The following is a 13,798-nucleotide window of genomic DNA, read 5'->3' on the forward strand; positions in this document are numbered from 1 at the left end:
AACAGTTTTTCTGTCACATCGGCACATCTGCTCCTCTTATTAAACACGCGATCAGCACTGCAAAATCAAGATGGCTGCCCACAGTGCCGTACTCTCCGCGTCCAAAATAATTAATCCTTTCTGGGTTGGACGCCTTGGAAACACTGCTAAAGTAAGACAAGACACGCTGCCCTTGCTCTTTCGCTTGTGAATGGTGTTGCGTGGCTCTAATTTAAACTCCGTTATAGTTTTTTTTTTTAACACAAGGTCATGCTGTTAACATCATTTGATTAGCAAAGCTAGCGGGCTTTTCCACATCTGTGGGGTGGTCACAGGTTTTACGGCATCCGTGCACAGGATCCATTTACAAACACGCTCTAAATCATTTGCACTTTTTATTTTCCAGGTATTTGGAACAACTTTGATCAGTCACCGGAATAAGACCTCGCTTACTGTGAGTGAGTCAGATCGGTACATGGGATTGTTGTCAGTTTGTCACATTTAAGATTACTACTGTACTATAAAAATATCTGCTGTTGATCAGTCTTTATTTCCAGGCTGTATAGCATTGGAAGTTGTTGTCTTTTTCAGTATAATTTGGGGATTGTGTCTATATATGTGTTTTTCCACTTTCTTGTGGGGTGAAGGTTATGACACTACTCTGTTTGCCACTATTTGGACCAAACCTGTTCTTCTAAGCAGCTGTCAAACTGACTCTTGTCCTTCTGCTTTTCTCTGTTCACCTTCAACAACAGGGAGAAAACATTGTAAGTAGCTGACTCGTGACACGGTTCACTGCAATTCACTGCATCATTTCTTAAACGAGAATATTTCCTATAACGGGGTTGTGATATAGAAAAAAAGATGTGTGGTGAGAATAAAAGCACTAGGATTGTCAAAATAATATAACAGTTTTTAAACATCATGTTGCATGGATTGCATGGATGTATGGAAATGTTGTTACCATCATTTTCAACTGGAATTTCTAACCATCTTGATTCACAATAATAAACACAGTAATGACATCATCAAATCTATTTAAATATTTCTCAAACCTAAAAAAACACTACTAACTGCCTAACAATAATCTCTCAAACTTACTTGTTGCTTTGGACATGTACTGGTTGATTTTAGGCCAGTGATTTGTAAACTGTGTCCATTGTCAGCATTTTCTACATTTCCTACTGCTACTAATACGACTACTATTACTATTATTCTTTTCTTTTGACTTCAGAATTCCTACTGCTTCTGTGTATTAAAGTATTGCATGATATTGTCAATCCACCACAGTGAACATTACTACACTTTATCTATTTGTTATTATGTCATTGGTAATCTGGACATAAGCAGACATGAGATACCAAAAACTATCAAATTCACTGTATACCTTATTTTCATGATGTTACTTTGTAGACTTGGAAAGCTAAACTTTTTTTTCATAACATATGTTTACTGTAGTGGATGATCTGTCTTTAAAAGGTGCCAAACCTCCAATTTTCTCTATTTATTGAAGTTGATCCTTTGGCATTTATCTTCTAGCCCCCTCCAGCAAAGTATGGAGGCAGGCACACTGTGACCCTCATACCTGGTGATGGGATCGGTCCAGAGCTTCTCAATCATGTCAGAGAAGTTTTCAGGTTGGTTAGATTGACTCTCAATCCTGTTTAGTGATTACATATCATCTACAGTCACATAAGAATTGCATCCATTGTGTGGTTTGTGAACATTGTGCTGCAGGTTCACCTGTGTGCCAGTTGACTTTGAGGTGGTGAATGTCAACTCTGCTTTGGAGACCGATGATGACATGAATAATGCCATCACTGCCATCCGGCGAAATGGAGTTGCCCTCAAGGGTAAGCAAACAGCTTTTCTTTTTTTTTTTCTTTCAATCAAAGTATGAAAGTATGAAAAACAGAACATACAGTGGCTTGCAAAAGTATTCGGCCCCCTTGAACTTTTCCACATTTTGTCACATTACAGCCACAAACATGAATCAATTTTATTGGAATTCCACGTGAAAGACCAATACAAAGTGGTGTACACGTGAGAAGTGGAACGAAAATCATACATGATTCCAAATATTTTTCACAAATAAATAACTGAAAAGTGGGGTGTGCGTAATTATTCAGCCCCCTGAGTCAATACTTTGTAGAACCACCTTTTACAGCTGCCAGTCTTTTAGGGTATGTCTCTACCAGCTTTGCACATCTAGAGACTGAAATCCTTGCCCATTCTTCTTTGCAAAACAGCTCCAGCTCAGTCAGATTAGATGGACAGTGTTTGTGAACAGCAGTTTTCAGATCTTGCCACAGATTCTCGATTGGATTTAGATCTGGACTTTGACTGGGCCATTCTAACACATGGATATGTTTTGTTTTAAACCATTCCATTGTTGCCCTGGCTTTATGTTTAGGGTCGTTGTCCTGCTGGAAGGTGAACCTCCGCCCCAGTCTCAAGTCTTTTGCAGACTCCAAGAGGTCTTCTTCCAAGATTGCCCTGTATTTGGCTCCATCCATCTTCCCATCAACTCTGACCAGCTTCCTGTCCCTGCTGAAGAGAAGCACCCCAGAGCATGATGCTGCCACCACCATATTTGACAGTGGGGATGGTGTGTTCAGAGTGATGTGCAGTGTTAGTTTCCCGCCACACATGGCATTTTGCATTTTGGCCAAAAAGTTCCGTTTTGGTCTCATCTGACCAGAGCACCTTCTTCCACATGTTTGCTGTGTCCCCCACATGGCTTGTGGCAAACTGCAAACGGGACTTCTTATGGTTTTCAGTTAACAATGGCTTTCTTCTTGCCACTCTTCCATAAAGGCCAACTTTGTGCAGTGCACGACTAATAGTTGTCCTATGGACAGATTCCCCCACCTGAGCTGTAGATCTCTGCAGCTCGTCCAGAGTCACCATGGGCCTCTTGGCTGCATTTCTGATCAGCGCTCTCCTTGTTCGGCCTGTGAGTTTAGGTGGACGGCCTTGTCTTGGCAGGTTTACAGTTGTGCCATACTCCTTCCATTTCTGAATGATCGCTTGAACAGTGCTCCGTGGGATGTTCGAGGCTTGGGAAATCTTTTTGTAGCCTAAGCCTGCTTTAAATTTCTCAATAACTTTATCCCTGACCTGTCTGGTGTGTTCTTTGGACTTCATGGTGTTGTTGCTCCAAATATTCTCTTAGACAACCTCTGAGGCCGTCACAAGGCAGCTGTGGAGCTGTTTTGCGAAGAAGAATTGGCAAGAATTTCAGTCTCTAGATGTGCAAAGCTGGTAGAGACATACCCTAAAAGACTGGAAGCTGTAATTGCAGCAAAAGGTGGTTCTACAAAGTATTGACTCAGGGGGCTGAATAATTACGCACACCCCACTTTTCAGTTATTTATTTGTAAAAAATGTTTGGAATCATGTATGATTTTCGTTCCACTTCTCACGTGTACACCACTTTGTATTGGTCTTTCACGTGGAATTCCAATAAAATTGATTCATGTTTGTGGCTGTAATGTGACAAAATGTGGAAAAGTTCAAGGGGGCCGAATACTTTTGCAAGCCACTGTAGCTGTAAGTAGAGTATAATTTTTAATAAGAAGGTTGAACTAAAGTAACTGTGAAATTGCTTACCTCTTTTGATAGGTAACATAGAAACCAAACATACCCTGCCAGCATCTGTCAAATCCAGAAATAATGTGCTGCGGTAAGTTTAGATGAAATCTTTAGTTTCCTAGATTAAGGTCATTTTTTTTTGGGTGTGAAATAGCTCTCATTTCTTACGTAATTTGGTCTTGTGTGTGTACTAACAGCACGAGCTTGGACCTGTACGCCAATGTGATGCACTGTCAGTCCCTCCCCGGGGTCCAGACTCGCCACAAGAACATTGACATCATGATCATCAGGGAGAACACAGAGGGAGAGTACAGCAGTCTGGAGCATGAGGTCAGATGCAAGAGGAAAAACAATCAATACTACTGTCTGCTGAAAAACATGTTTATGGTCCCTTAAACACTTCTTATCTGTCTCTTTTTGCTCTTTTTGGAAAAGGGAATTGGGTACCATCTATGCATCATTAATTTGCCAAATGAAATAACTGTGCAAAATCTTTTGATTTGGTCATATGATAGAATTTAATATCGACAATATTGACCTCAGAATGCAACAGATAAAATACGATTATCTGAAACTAAATAAGACTTCTGGGCTGCAAGGAAACATGAAAATCCTGCATTAGATCCAAATCTACAGCAGACTAAAATGGGCATTGGTGTGCCGGGATGTTTACCTGCTGCGCATGAAGCTACCACTGTGCTCAGAGGTTTACACTCATCGTTAGCATGAATGTTGTGGTCATTTTGGGCTTTGGATGATTTCTTTTAAGTGTTGTTGTTTTTTTTTTTTTTTTTTTTTTTTTTCAAGGCGGAATGATTATACAGCATACATCTTTAATGACTTAAAAAGAAGGAATTGGGTGCACAAGTCCAAATTTATTTCAGTTTCTCTAATGCACACATGGTCAAAGGGATACATTCAGGCTCTAACATAGTCCATTATTTGTAGGCTTGAGCCTTGGTGGTTGTACCTGAACAGTTTCCTCTCACCTGTGGGTGGTGGTTTGGGTCTTCCTCCAGATCTTGGATGATGATGGTGGAAGTGATGACATCTCTGAATAACTTGTACTCATGTACAGTTGTTTGAACTGAGGATCCTGGAATCTGCCGTTGTTTAAAATTGTTCAGAGAGATCTTCACACCTTGTGTAAATTTACAGTTTCTTAGATCTTCAGTGAGTTTTTTTCAGAGGACTGATCAGTCCAATGAGTGCTCTCAGACAAATCATTTTTACACTGGTAAAGAAAAAGAACCAGTAGTCAATCATAATGACTAAAAAGAAGTTGATACTCGTTGACTTTGTCAAGTTAAAAGACACTGAAGAAGATTCAGCACCACTTATTAAAAGGTTTAAGTAAGTATATGTTTATATTTGTGGCTGTATTTATGCTCTGGCCGTATGTAAATTAGAGAAACTAAATAAAAACCTGTGCACCCAATTCTTATTTTTTTAAGTCATTAAAGACGGATGCTGTACAATCATTCCACCCTGGGAAAACAGAACAGTTCAAAGAAATCATTACGTTACATGACATTTATTCTCTATGATGAATGTATATAAACTTCTGAGCACAGTAACTGTAGCTGTTGAGCCATGTTTGCTTACACAAAGTGTCCCATTCAGTTCCATACAGTTATAGATGCTGTTTTACAATTTGTACAGAAAAATATTGTTATATTATTAACCACTTAGTACTAATTAATATGATTATTTTTATTTACTGCTAAGTTTGTTCTATGTTTGTTGCACTTAATCATTTTTGAATGTTTAGTACTACCTTGTAGATAGCAGTTTTACAGGCGACACTTTATTCCCACTACAATCTTATTGATCTTTCTAGTAAAGTTTAAACTCATGTCGCTGTATTTCATTTGTTATTGTCTTCTTGTCCTACTTTTAGAGCGTATCCGGGGTAGTGGAGAGTCTAAAGATCATCACCAGGAATAATTCCCTCAGGATTGCTGACTATGCCTTCAAACTGGCCAGGGAGAGAGGTCGCCGCAGGGTCACTGCTGTACACAAAGCTAACATCATGTAAGTTACCTTTTGGAAAACGTATTCTGTCAAACACGTCTGGCCTTTTGTTTACTATGGTGAGTTTCTTAGTCCTGGAAATGTTGAGTGTGGCGTTTCTGTTTCAACAGGAAGCTCGGTGATGGCTTGTTCCTGCAGTGCTGCAGAGAAGTGGCCTCGGGTTATCCAGAAATCACATTCGACAGCATGATTGTGGACAATACCACAATGCAGGTAACAGATGATGACATTTTAGGGAATCCAGGGAACGTTTCGAAATGTTCTTCTTCTGATTTTCTTTGTTTTACTTAACTCCATTTGTGTCGTTTAGCTCGTGTCCAAACCACAGCAGTTTGATGTGATGGTCATGCCCAATCTGTATGGGAATGTGGTGAGCAACGTGTGCGCAGGGCTGGTGGGAGGACCTGGCCTCGTGCCTGGGGCCAATTATGGTCATGTCTATGCTGTCTTTGAAACGGTGAGTATTGGAGGCTTGAATAGGTTTGTAGGACACTGTTCTCTCAGAATTTTGAAGGATGGAAAATGTATGAGTCATGTCTGTCTGTAATATTTTAAATCAGTGTTTTCTGTTTCTTTCTTTTTTATACTGGATTTCAGGCCACAAGAAACACAGGAAAAAGTATTGCAGAAAAAAACATTGCAAACCCAACTGCCATGCTGCTAGCTAGCTGCCTGATGCTGGACCACCTTAAGTAAGCTTTTCCAGATAGAATTCTTCGTTTGTTTTCTGTGTGTGTATTGGTGTGACTGTATTATATTTAAATAATTTTTTTTCTTCTTTATGTCTCCAGGCTTAATGATTATGCAAGTGTGATCCGGAATGCAGTCCTCACCACAATGAACGAAACCAGGGTGAGCCTTCCTCACTGATGGGTTCCTCACCTATCGTGCTGCCATGAAGCTCACAGGCCATTGTTGCATGACATAGGATTTAAGGCCGCAGTGGCAATTCTGGCATGCTTCCTAGAAGGCATCACAATACATTCACACAAAGCAGCATTGTGTCCCTTTTCCTTTCACAAAGCTCTTGTGCAGCTCTACACTGTATGGGATCTGATTTTACATGACGTTGTGCCTGCATGCGTGTTTGTTGGCCTTGATTATGTTTCTTGAGTAAATTCCAAAACCTGATCTGCCTATCATGTGCAGCATCTGACTAGTTACTGTGGGAAACTGATTACACTTTGCACGCACAAAGAAAATACAAAGCGTCTATCCAAATACAGTATGTGGCATGAGACGGAATCCACAGTGCTACAATTTCATAGCATACGTTGAGGTGTTAAATAATTTAATACAGATTTTGGACCATATTTGTTAGCTCCCTGTTCTTTTGTTTGTTGTAGCTTATTGGTGATTTTTTTTTTTTCTCTTTATTTGCAGTTGCACACAGCAGATCTCGGGGGTCAAGGAACCACATTAGAGGTGGTGCAGTCCGTCATGAGGGTCATCCAGAGTAAAGGACAGTTCACGGCAGAGCTGTAAGAATGACTGGGAAGGTTCACGCACCCACGCTCTTATCAGGTGGTGTGAGTTTAAACAGGCGTACCTTCTGAGAGAGGATGTCCGTGTTTCCATAGCATCTCGTTTCACACAGCTTACTGACCTGTTCACAATACAAATGACCCTGCTTTCTCACCTCCAGGTTTCACATGACCTGTTTAACAGTTTAGTTTTGATAAAATTCCATTATCACTCCTGCAAGCATCGGTTTTACTGCTGGAGTTCACAAAGCTTATCCAGCTGAATATGAATCTTAGAGATTCATATGAAACATGAAAGGGCCTACTTTAGATATTTAAATATACAAGTATAGCCACGCATCGTCCACTGTACCTTCTGCAGCAGCCATTATTTATTTTTCACTTTGTGATTACATCACAGACTTTAAATGAACCAAAATGTGCTTAATGCTTAATATAAATGTAAAGTGCTCATTATGTCCTGTTACATCCTTTATGTTCTTATCACAGCAACTGTACTTTAAAAAGGTGATACACTATAGAGGAGCGTGACTGCTGTCAAACCTGAACTTTACTGCTTGTGCCATAATGGCTTTTTTTTTGGTCTATGGATGATATCACAATATTATACTGTTTTTGGGTCTATCCAAGAAAATGCTCATAACGCCTGATATGAAAAGAATGGTTTCACTTTGTTTGTATGTGTGTGAGCATAAGATGTTATCAATAAAGAAATTATATGTCTTAACATCTTTCTTTTGAACAGAGGTTTGAATTCTCAGCATATTTGAGACGTATTTTGAGTACTACGAAGAATTAGGATGCACGTGGCTGACCTTCCCTCCTGAAATTAATTGGATATAAATGCAGAGAGAGCAAGCTGCCAGATTGTTAGATACACCTAGCTAAAATTAAGCTTGTCCACTGAAATAATTCTTAGCCTTGCAACAAATCTTTTCTTTAACAGTGCTTTTTTTGTTGTTGAAACTGTTCTGGAAATGTTTAAAATCGCCTTAATGGTCATTTCTCAGGCTTTAATTTGTGAGTCTGTAGAACTGTACTGCTTTATGCTGACAAGTCATACTGATTTTTCTAATAACTGGGATTTGTTTTGACTAGCTGTATCTCATAAATGGACAACTGAGTGTACAAGAGGAAGTCTCACTGTTACTTTGACTCTGTGCTTCTGAAGCTCTGTGTTCTGGCCTCTTGCTGGGGATAAAGATTAGTAAGTAAGAGAAAGCTCGCTGATCTTTCTGTTTGTTTTACAATTTCATGCTCCATCAACTTCTTAACCTTCAAAATTAGATGGTAGGTTGCTGTTTTACATGTCGCCACTAGGTGGCAACACAACTTTCTATAGCTGCCACTCAAAAAACTCACAGCTGCTTGGATGTGTGCTCCATTACATACACTGTCCTGACAATATGCAGAACACACAGTGTGCTCTTTGTCTGTCGCTGTTTTTCACTGCATTGCGTAAACACGGTAGGGGAATCGTGGATGCAAAAATCTCTGGCAGGAAGACTGCTGGATAAAAATGGGAACATTAAGATAATTCTTATGCTTTTTTTTAATGTAATTTCTAGGAAGCAGGTTCTTGGGCTTAGACCACGTGTTTCTTAGAAAAATGTGAAGGATTTTGGCTTTACTATCATCACTGCCTGAAAATGTTAGAAACCAAGTAATTTATTATAGTTTCATGTGGTTGAACCAAACCATTTGCCACTGATTCATCTAGTTATTTAAAATTCTCTGCCCACACAGCTATGTTGAGATACACTGTCCGGTCCTGTGAGGCAGCAAATCTAGTACAGCACCGGCCTGCTGCTTACAGAATACAAACAATCGTAGTTTAGCTCACTATCTTCAGCAAGGCCTCCAGTCACAGGCGCACATCCCAATGTAGTGATAGTAGACAATTTATCATCTGTGCAGTTCTGTGGGAAACTTACAAGCTGTTCTCCCTGTGTGCACATTTACATACTGAGGAGAAAAATCCTTTGTGATGAGGCACATCCTTTTTTAGATTTACTTGTCACAGGGAATCAAGACGTGTAGTGTGTGAAATGTGCTGCGTGTAGTTTAACTCCTGCCAGTTGGCTGTCTTTAAATCTCTTGCTTCGTCTTTATTTGTGTATGTTCCACGGACACAAATGATGGACAGACTTTTACATGTGCTCCGTTTTACTTGGATTCACTCTTAAATGTTGTACTTTCTGTGGGAGGTTTCCTACTTTGAACTAGTTTGTTTGTTTGTTTGTTTGTTTGTTTGTTTTTTGAATGGTCTTGTTCCTCTCAGGGGAACAGGCTTTTTACCTCACTACATCTCCCATCACTCCTCATCATTGTCGATATATTAGACACTGTCCGTCTTATTACCTCTCCTGAGCTGCTCCTCTCTGCGCCTCCATTGGAGCCAAAGCCATTAGGCAAATGATCTGGTGTTGTGAGGGGTGAGAGAGATGTTGAAATAAACCACCGGACATTTGACCATTATGGGCTACTATTCAGACCTTGTAGGAACTCTGTATAAAATCTACACTGTAGGTTTTTTGCTGCAAACGCGGCATGTAAAAGGCTGGTGCAACCATATTACATGAAGTATCATCTTGCCATCATAATGGTTACTTTTTTATGCCCAGATTTATGGTGATCAGTGTCTGAGGTACGTGGAATTTAATTTTCAATAATCGCATTTGGAAAATTCAACACAATCTTTTCTGTTCTGAAACTTTGTCCTTGGTTATAAATAATCTACAGATCTCAAAATGGTTTCAGTGAGAACATTCAAATGAAATTATCCAGCGCCACTGCTGTGTCAGCTGTACTCTTGATTTTGCGAGCACAACAAACAAAAAATGTCAGCAGACCTCCTTTGTATGAGGGTTTAGGCTGACGTACAAATATCTCAAAAACTCTGCTGGAAATATTTCTGTGTACAACCAGAAGCACATGCAAGGTAAGATTTCAATTAGATTTCAAATCATTTTTCATACTTAAAATGTTCCACATGTATTCTTGTGCTTGTTTATTGGTTAAAACGCATCTGTTTCAGTGTAACTCAAAAATAATAAAGTTTTTGTTTTTAAAGCTATTTTTTTAAAAGTGTTAAATTCACTTGAGGGGCATGGAGTTTCTGGTGCTTTGGAACAGCATAGCATTGTGCAGAGCAGCGTTACTGTGAAGTGGCTCGTGGTAACCTTTGTTGTAATCTAACTCGCATTCATTTCAGTTTTCCTGCTAAGCTAGGAAATTAAATGAGAGTGCACACCATCCATTTCTAGATCGCTGACCACACTAATGTGAGAAATTTTGCTAATTTGCTATTACAGGCATGTTTTATCTTGATATCATTCACTAAACCTCCTGCTGCTGCCTGGTTAACCAACTTATAATTATCTTTGTCCTCCCCCCTCACTTCCTTTTCATCTGTGGCTGAAATCCTTGTTTAATATCTTTCAGCCACCGCTCTAAGATGCATGTTAATCTGAAAAGTTGAGTTAAGCCATGTGATATGACGTTGGCTCTAAAACATGTGTGCTTATTAGCCTGTGGACCATGATAGTGCCCTAGTTTGCTTCAGATCATTTCCAGAGTCCTTAATGTGCCCCCCATCACTGTCCACACATGTACACAGCTTACACACTGACTTACAGTAGATTTCTGGCATCTTAATTTAACCATATTAATACCTACCTAACGTAGCCCATTATCTTACTTAGGTTATCACTTCCAGAAATAAAGGGACGCACACACATATGTGCAGTCAAAGACACAGTACATATGAACATGCCCTCTCTCCATCTGTCATGTTTATCAGCTCTACTGCGCTTTGCAGTGCAGGTGATTGTAATCATTCATCTTCCCTCGGATCGGCCACTGCTGAGCACAGCTGCATCTAGTCTAGTCTGTTCTCTGTTAATGGGACTTTTTTTTCCGCTCATCAGCTATGGCTTAGCTACATTAAGCTACGTCAGAGGTCAGCTATTCTCCGTTTCTTTGGCCTGTCTTTTTGTGTGTTTTGGTCGCTCTTGGATTTCTCGTCACAGGGACTTCCACTGTGGTTTTTATTAGCCACATCTGTAATCAAAGAAAAATGAAGAATAGGTAGTTGGGGTGATGCCTGCTTGGCAGGAATACAGTTTGATAATCAGGGAGTTTGCTGGTTAATTTCATCTTTTATCTTTCAAAATGAAAGGAGCCAGATAAATCACTAGAGTCAGACTTATCTTTTTATCAGGAGCTTAAAATTGATATATTCGTTTTGCACAGTTGGTTTTAACACCAGCAGAATGCCACTGAGTGAGCTCATGATTCTTATCGCTGCAGCTCTGATAAGGTGTTTTCTACTGACTGTGGTTTCTCCTCCTCATCCTATTTAAGCCTACGTGATGAATTTGCATCTGTACAAAGTTTTATGACCTTGCTTAATGACTCTTTGAGGTCAACATTGTGCTTGAACATAGTTCCCAGAGTTAGGCAGTCCTGCAGATTTGACTATGGTGGCCACCCTGACTCCATTCGAAACACAACAGATACTACGCTGAGCTCAAAGTCAAACTATAGTTACTTACAGTATTTGAAGAAAAGCACATATGCTTATGTTATGAAACCGTAGGGCTTTCTAATTTGTAAGCCATAATGCTTTTTGTTTCATTCCCTGGGAGGAAATCAAGGCTCCAGGCATAGCCGTGTCCTAGTGGATGTGCATACTGATATGATCAGTATCTGATTTTATGTATGTGATTATGTGTGCACATCTGCATATGTTTTTATTACCGCTGTAACCTTTGGTCCAGCCAGAGAAAGTAATTCCACCCGTGCTACACTATCCCAGCCCTTTGCACTGCCCTTCTCTCAGTATTGTGACCTGACCTCAGAGGTACACTGCGGTTACATTTTGCATGAAGAAGTGTCAGCATGGGGCGCTTTCTGCATTGTTTCTGAATAGAATCCTGATGTCTTGAGCACTTTTCCTGTACCTCACGCATTGCTTTCCCCTCTCCCGCTGAAAAACTTGGCAAAACGTGAGCAAAGAGAGCCTGGGAGCCATTTCTGCTTGGTTTTATGTTCATAATAAATTTGCTGGCTTATTTTCCTTGCTGTTTTTAAATTTTTTTTTTTTTTTTTTTTTTTTTTTTTGGGACAAGATTGATTTGTTGTCTTGTATCAGAGAAAAACCAGCCAGATGAGGAGCAAGAAAGAGACGAGAAGCAGTAATTGATTGTTTACTGGTGTGCGATTTGTTCCATATGAAACACATATCGCATTCTTGCCAGCGTTTCCTGTTCGCTCACTTTTCTAGTCTCTTTCACTCTGTTGATTACTCTATCTCTGATGCTATTAAATGTTTTACCGTCTGTGCCCTTGCTCAGGGTTCAGGGGGTGTTGCCAGAGTTGCATTACATCAAGGCAAGCATGCTGCATGCATGACAACCCACATTACACTTCTCTTATGTCATTACAACTCTGCTCCCCTGAAACTGGAGCATCTTGGCACTTTGACAACTCCCCCTCCAGCTCTGTGTTCACCAGCTTATAAAAAGTCTGTTCTCCTGGTTGCCAAAACAAAGCCTATTTCCCAGTGACACTTGTGTAGTCTACTAAATCTCATGCATGTTCTGCAATTCAGCTTACAGTTCACACAGTGACTGTTCTTCCCCCACCTGTTGCCAGATACATGCTCTTAAGAATCTAAATATGTCATGCTACCCCTCTAAAACTCCCCAAAATGACAAATTTGCTATCCATTCTCCATGTTTTATAGTACCCTAAAGCAAAGTTCTTTCTGCCATTATCTAGATCATACAGCTGTCAAAGGAAGGGCTCATGCTTTTTGCTTGTGCCACTCCCTTTTTCTGTCTTTCATATATTTCACCATTTCCTGATTTATATATGTTTTGACCCCCTCCTTTGCCTTGAATGTCTGCTCTACTCTCTCCAGTCAAGCATCTCGAAAGACTTGATGAAAGCAGATTTCTGCAAATTCACCAGAAAACCTAACTTTGATTATATTTCTGCTGTCACTGTGACTTCTCAGTGGGATTCTTGCGTCCGATGCTCTTCGTAAATGAAATTTGAAGGGGCCGGCAATGCCGTTCTCTCAAAAAACCTCAAATGCGTGGCGGCTGACTGTTCTTATGTTGAGTCAATACAAAGAAGACCTGAATATATACTGAAAAAAGTGCTTTTTTTTAAAAAGTTAGTTTGCTCTGTCAGGAGTATTGATCCGTGGTTGTAGGAGTGAATTTGGGGAAGATCTGATGCTGGTGAATCAGCTTGGAGGCTGAAAAGAAGCAGTATGGTCCTAACTAGCACCCAGAACACATCTGGCCTCAGGGGCAGACTAATTAGTAACATACTTGATGTGACCTGCTGCGAAACCACATGAGATGAAGTAGATATGAAAACAGTCTAGAACTGACTGTGCTTCCATCAACTCTTTTATCTTGCCACCTCTGAATAGCTCCAGTCAACCCCGTCTTTGGGTAAATCCAAAGCGAATGAAGCCGTAAGCGTCTCAGACTTCACTGTTCTAAAGCCTCGTGTTGTTGTTAGGTTTTATCACTCAGAAACTGTTTCTTAGTTGTTCAAGCAATAATATTGAAATATCTAATAATTCTGCTTTTATTTCTAAATGTTATCCTGTGTTTGAAGGTTTGTTGTGGAACAGCTGGGAGGATCATGAAAGAATGAAGATGGAATAACAGACAAAGTCATGTATC

The 13,798-nt window shown here is 40.0% G+C and overlaps 1 protein-coding gene across 1 annotated transcript; it reads left to right on the forward strand.

The window, feature by feature from the left end:
* Positions 1 to 17: 17 nt before the first annotated feature.
* idh3g (isocitrate dehydrogenase (NAD(+)) 3 non-catalytic subunit gamma) lies at positions 18 to 7,825 on the forward strand. Its single transcript, XM_031746911.2, has 13 exons — positions 18 to 151; positions 386 to 433; positions 735 to 746; positions 1,519 to 1,616; positions 1,717 to 1,832; positions 3,604 to 3,664; positions 3,771 to 3,903; positions 5,474 to 5,607; positions 5,718 to 5,820; positions 5,918 to 6,064; positions 6,205 to 6,299; positions 6,399 to 6,459; positions 6,991 to 7,825. Exons 1-13 carry the CDS (start codon positions 71 to 73, stop codon positions 7,090 to 7,092), a joined length of 1,191 nt encoding a protein of 396 aa, XP_031602771.1. The 5' UTR covers positions 18 to 70; the 3' UTR covers positions 7,093 to 7,825.
* Positions 7,826 to 13,798: the final 5,973 nt, after the last annotated feature.

The sequence above is a fragment of the Oreochromis aureus genome, linkage group 20 (assembly GCF_013358895.1).
Source record: "Oreochromis aureus strain Israel breed Guangdong linkage group 20, ZZ_aureus, whole genome shotgun sequence".
Lineage (NCBI taxonomy): Eukaryota > Metazoa > Chordata > Actinopteri > Cichliformes > Cichlidae > Oreochromis > Oreochromis aureus.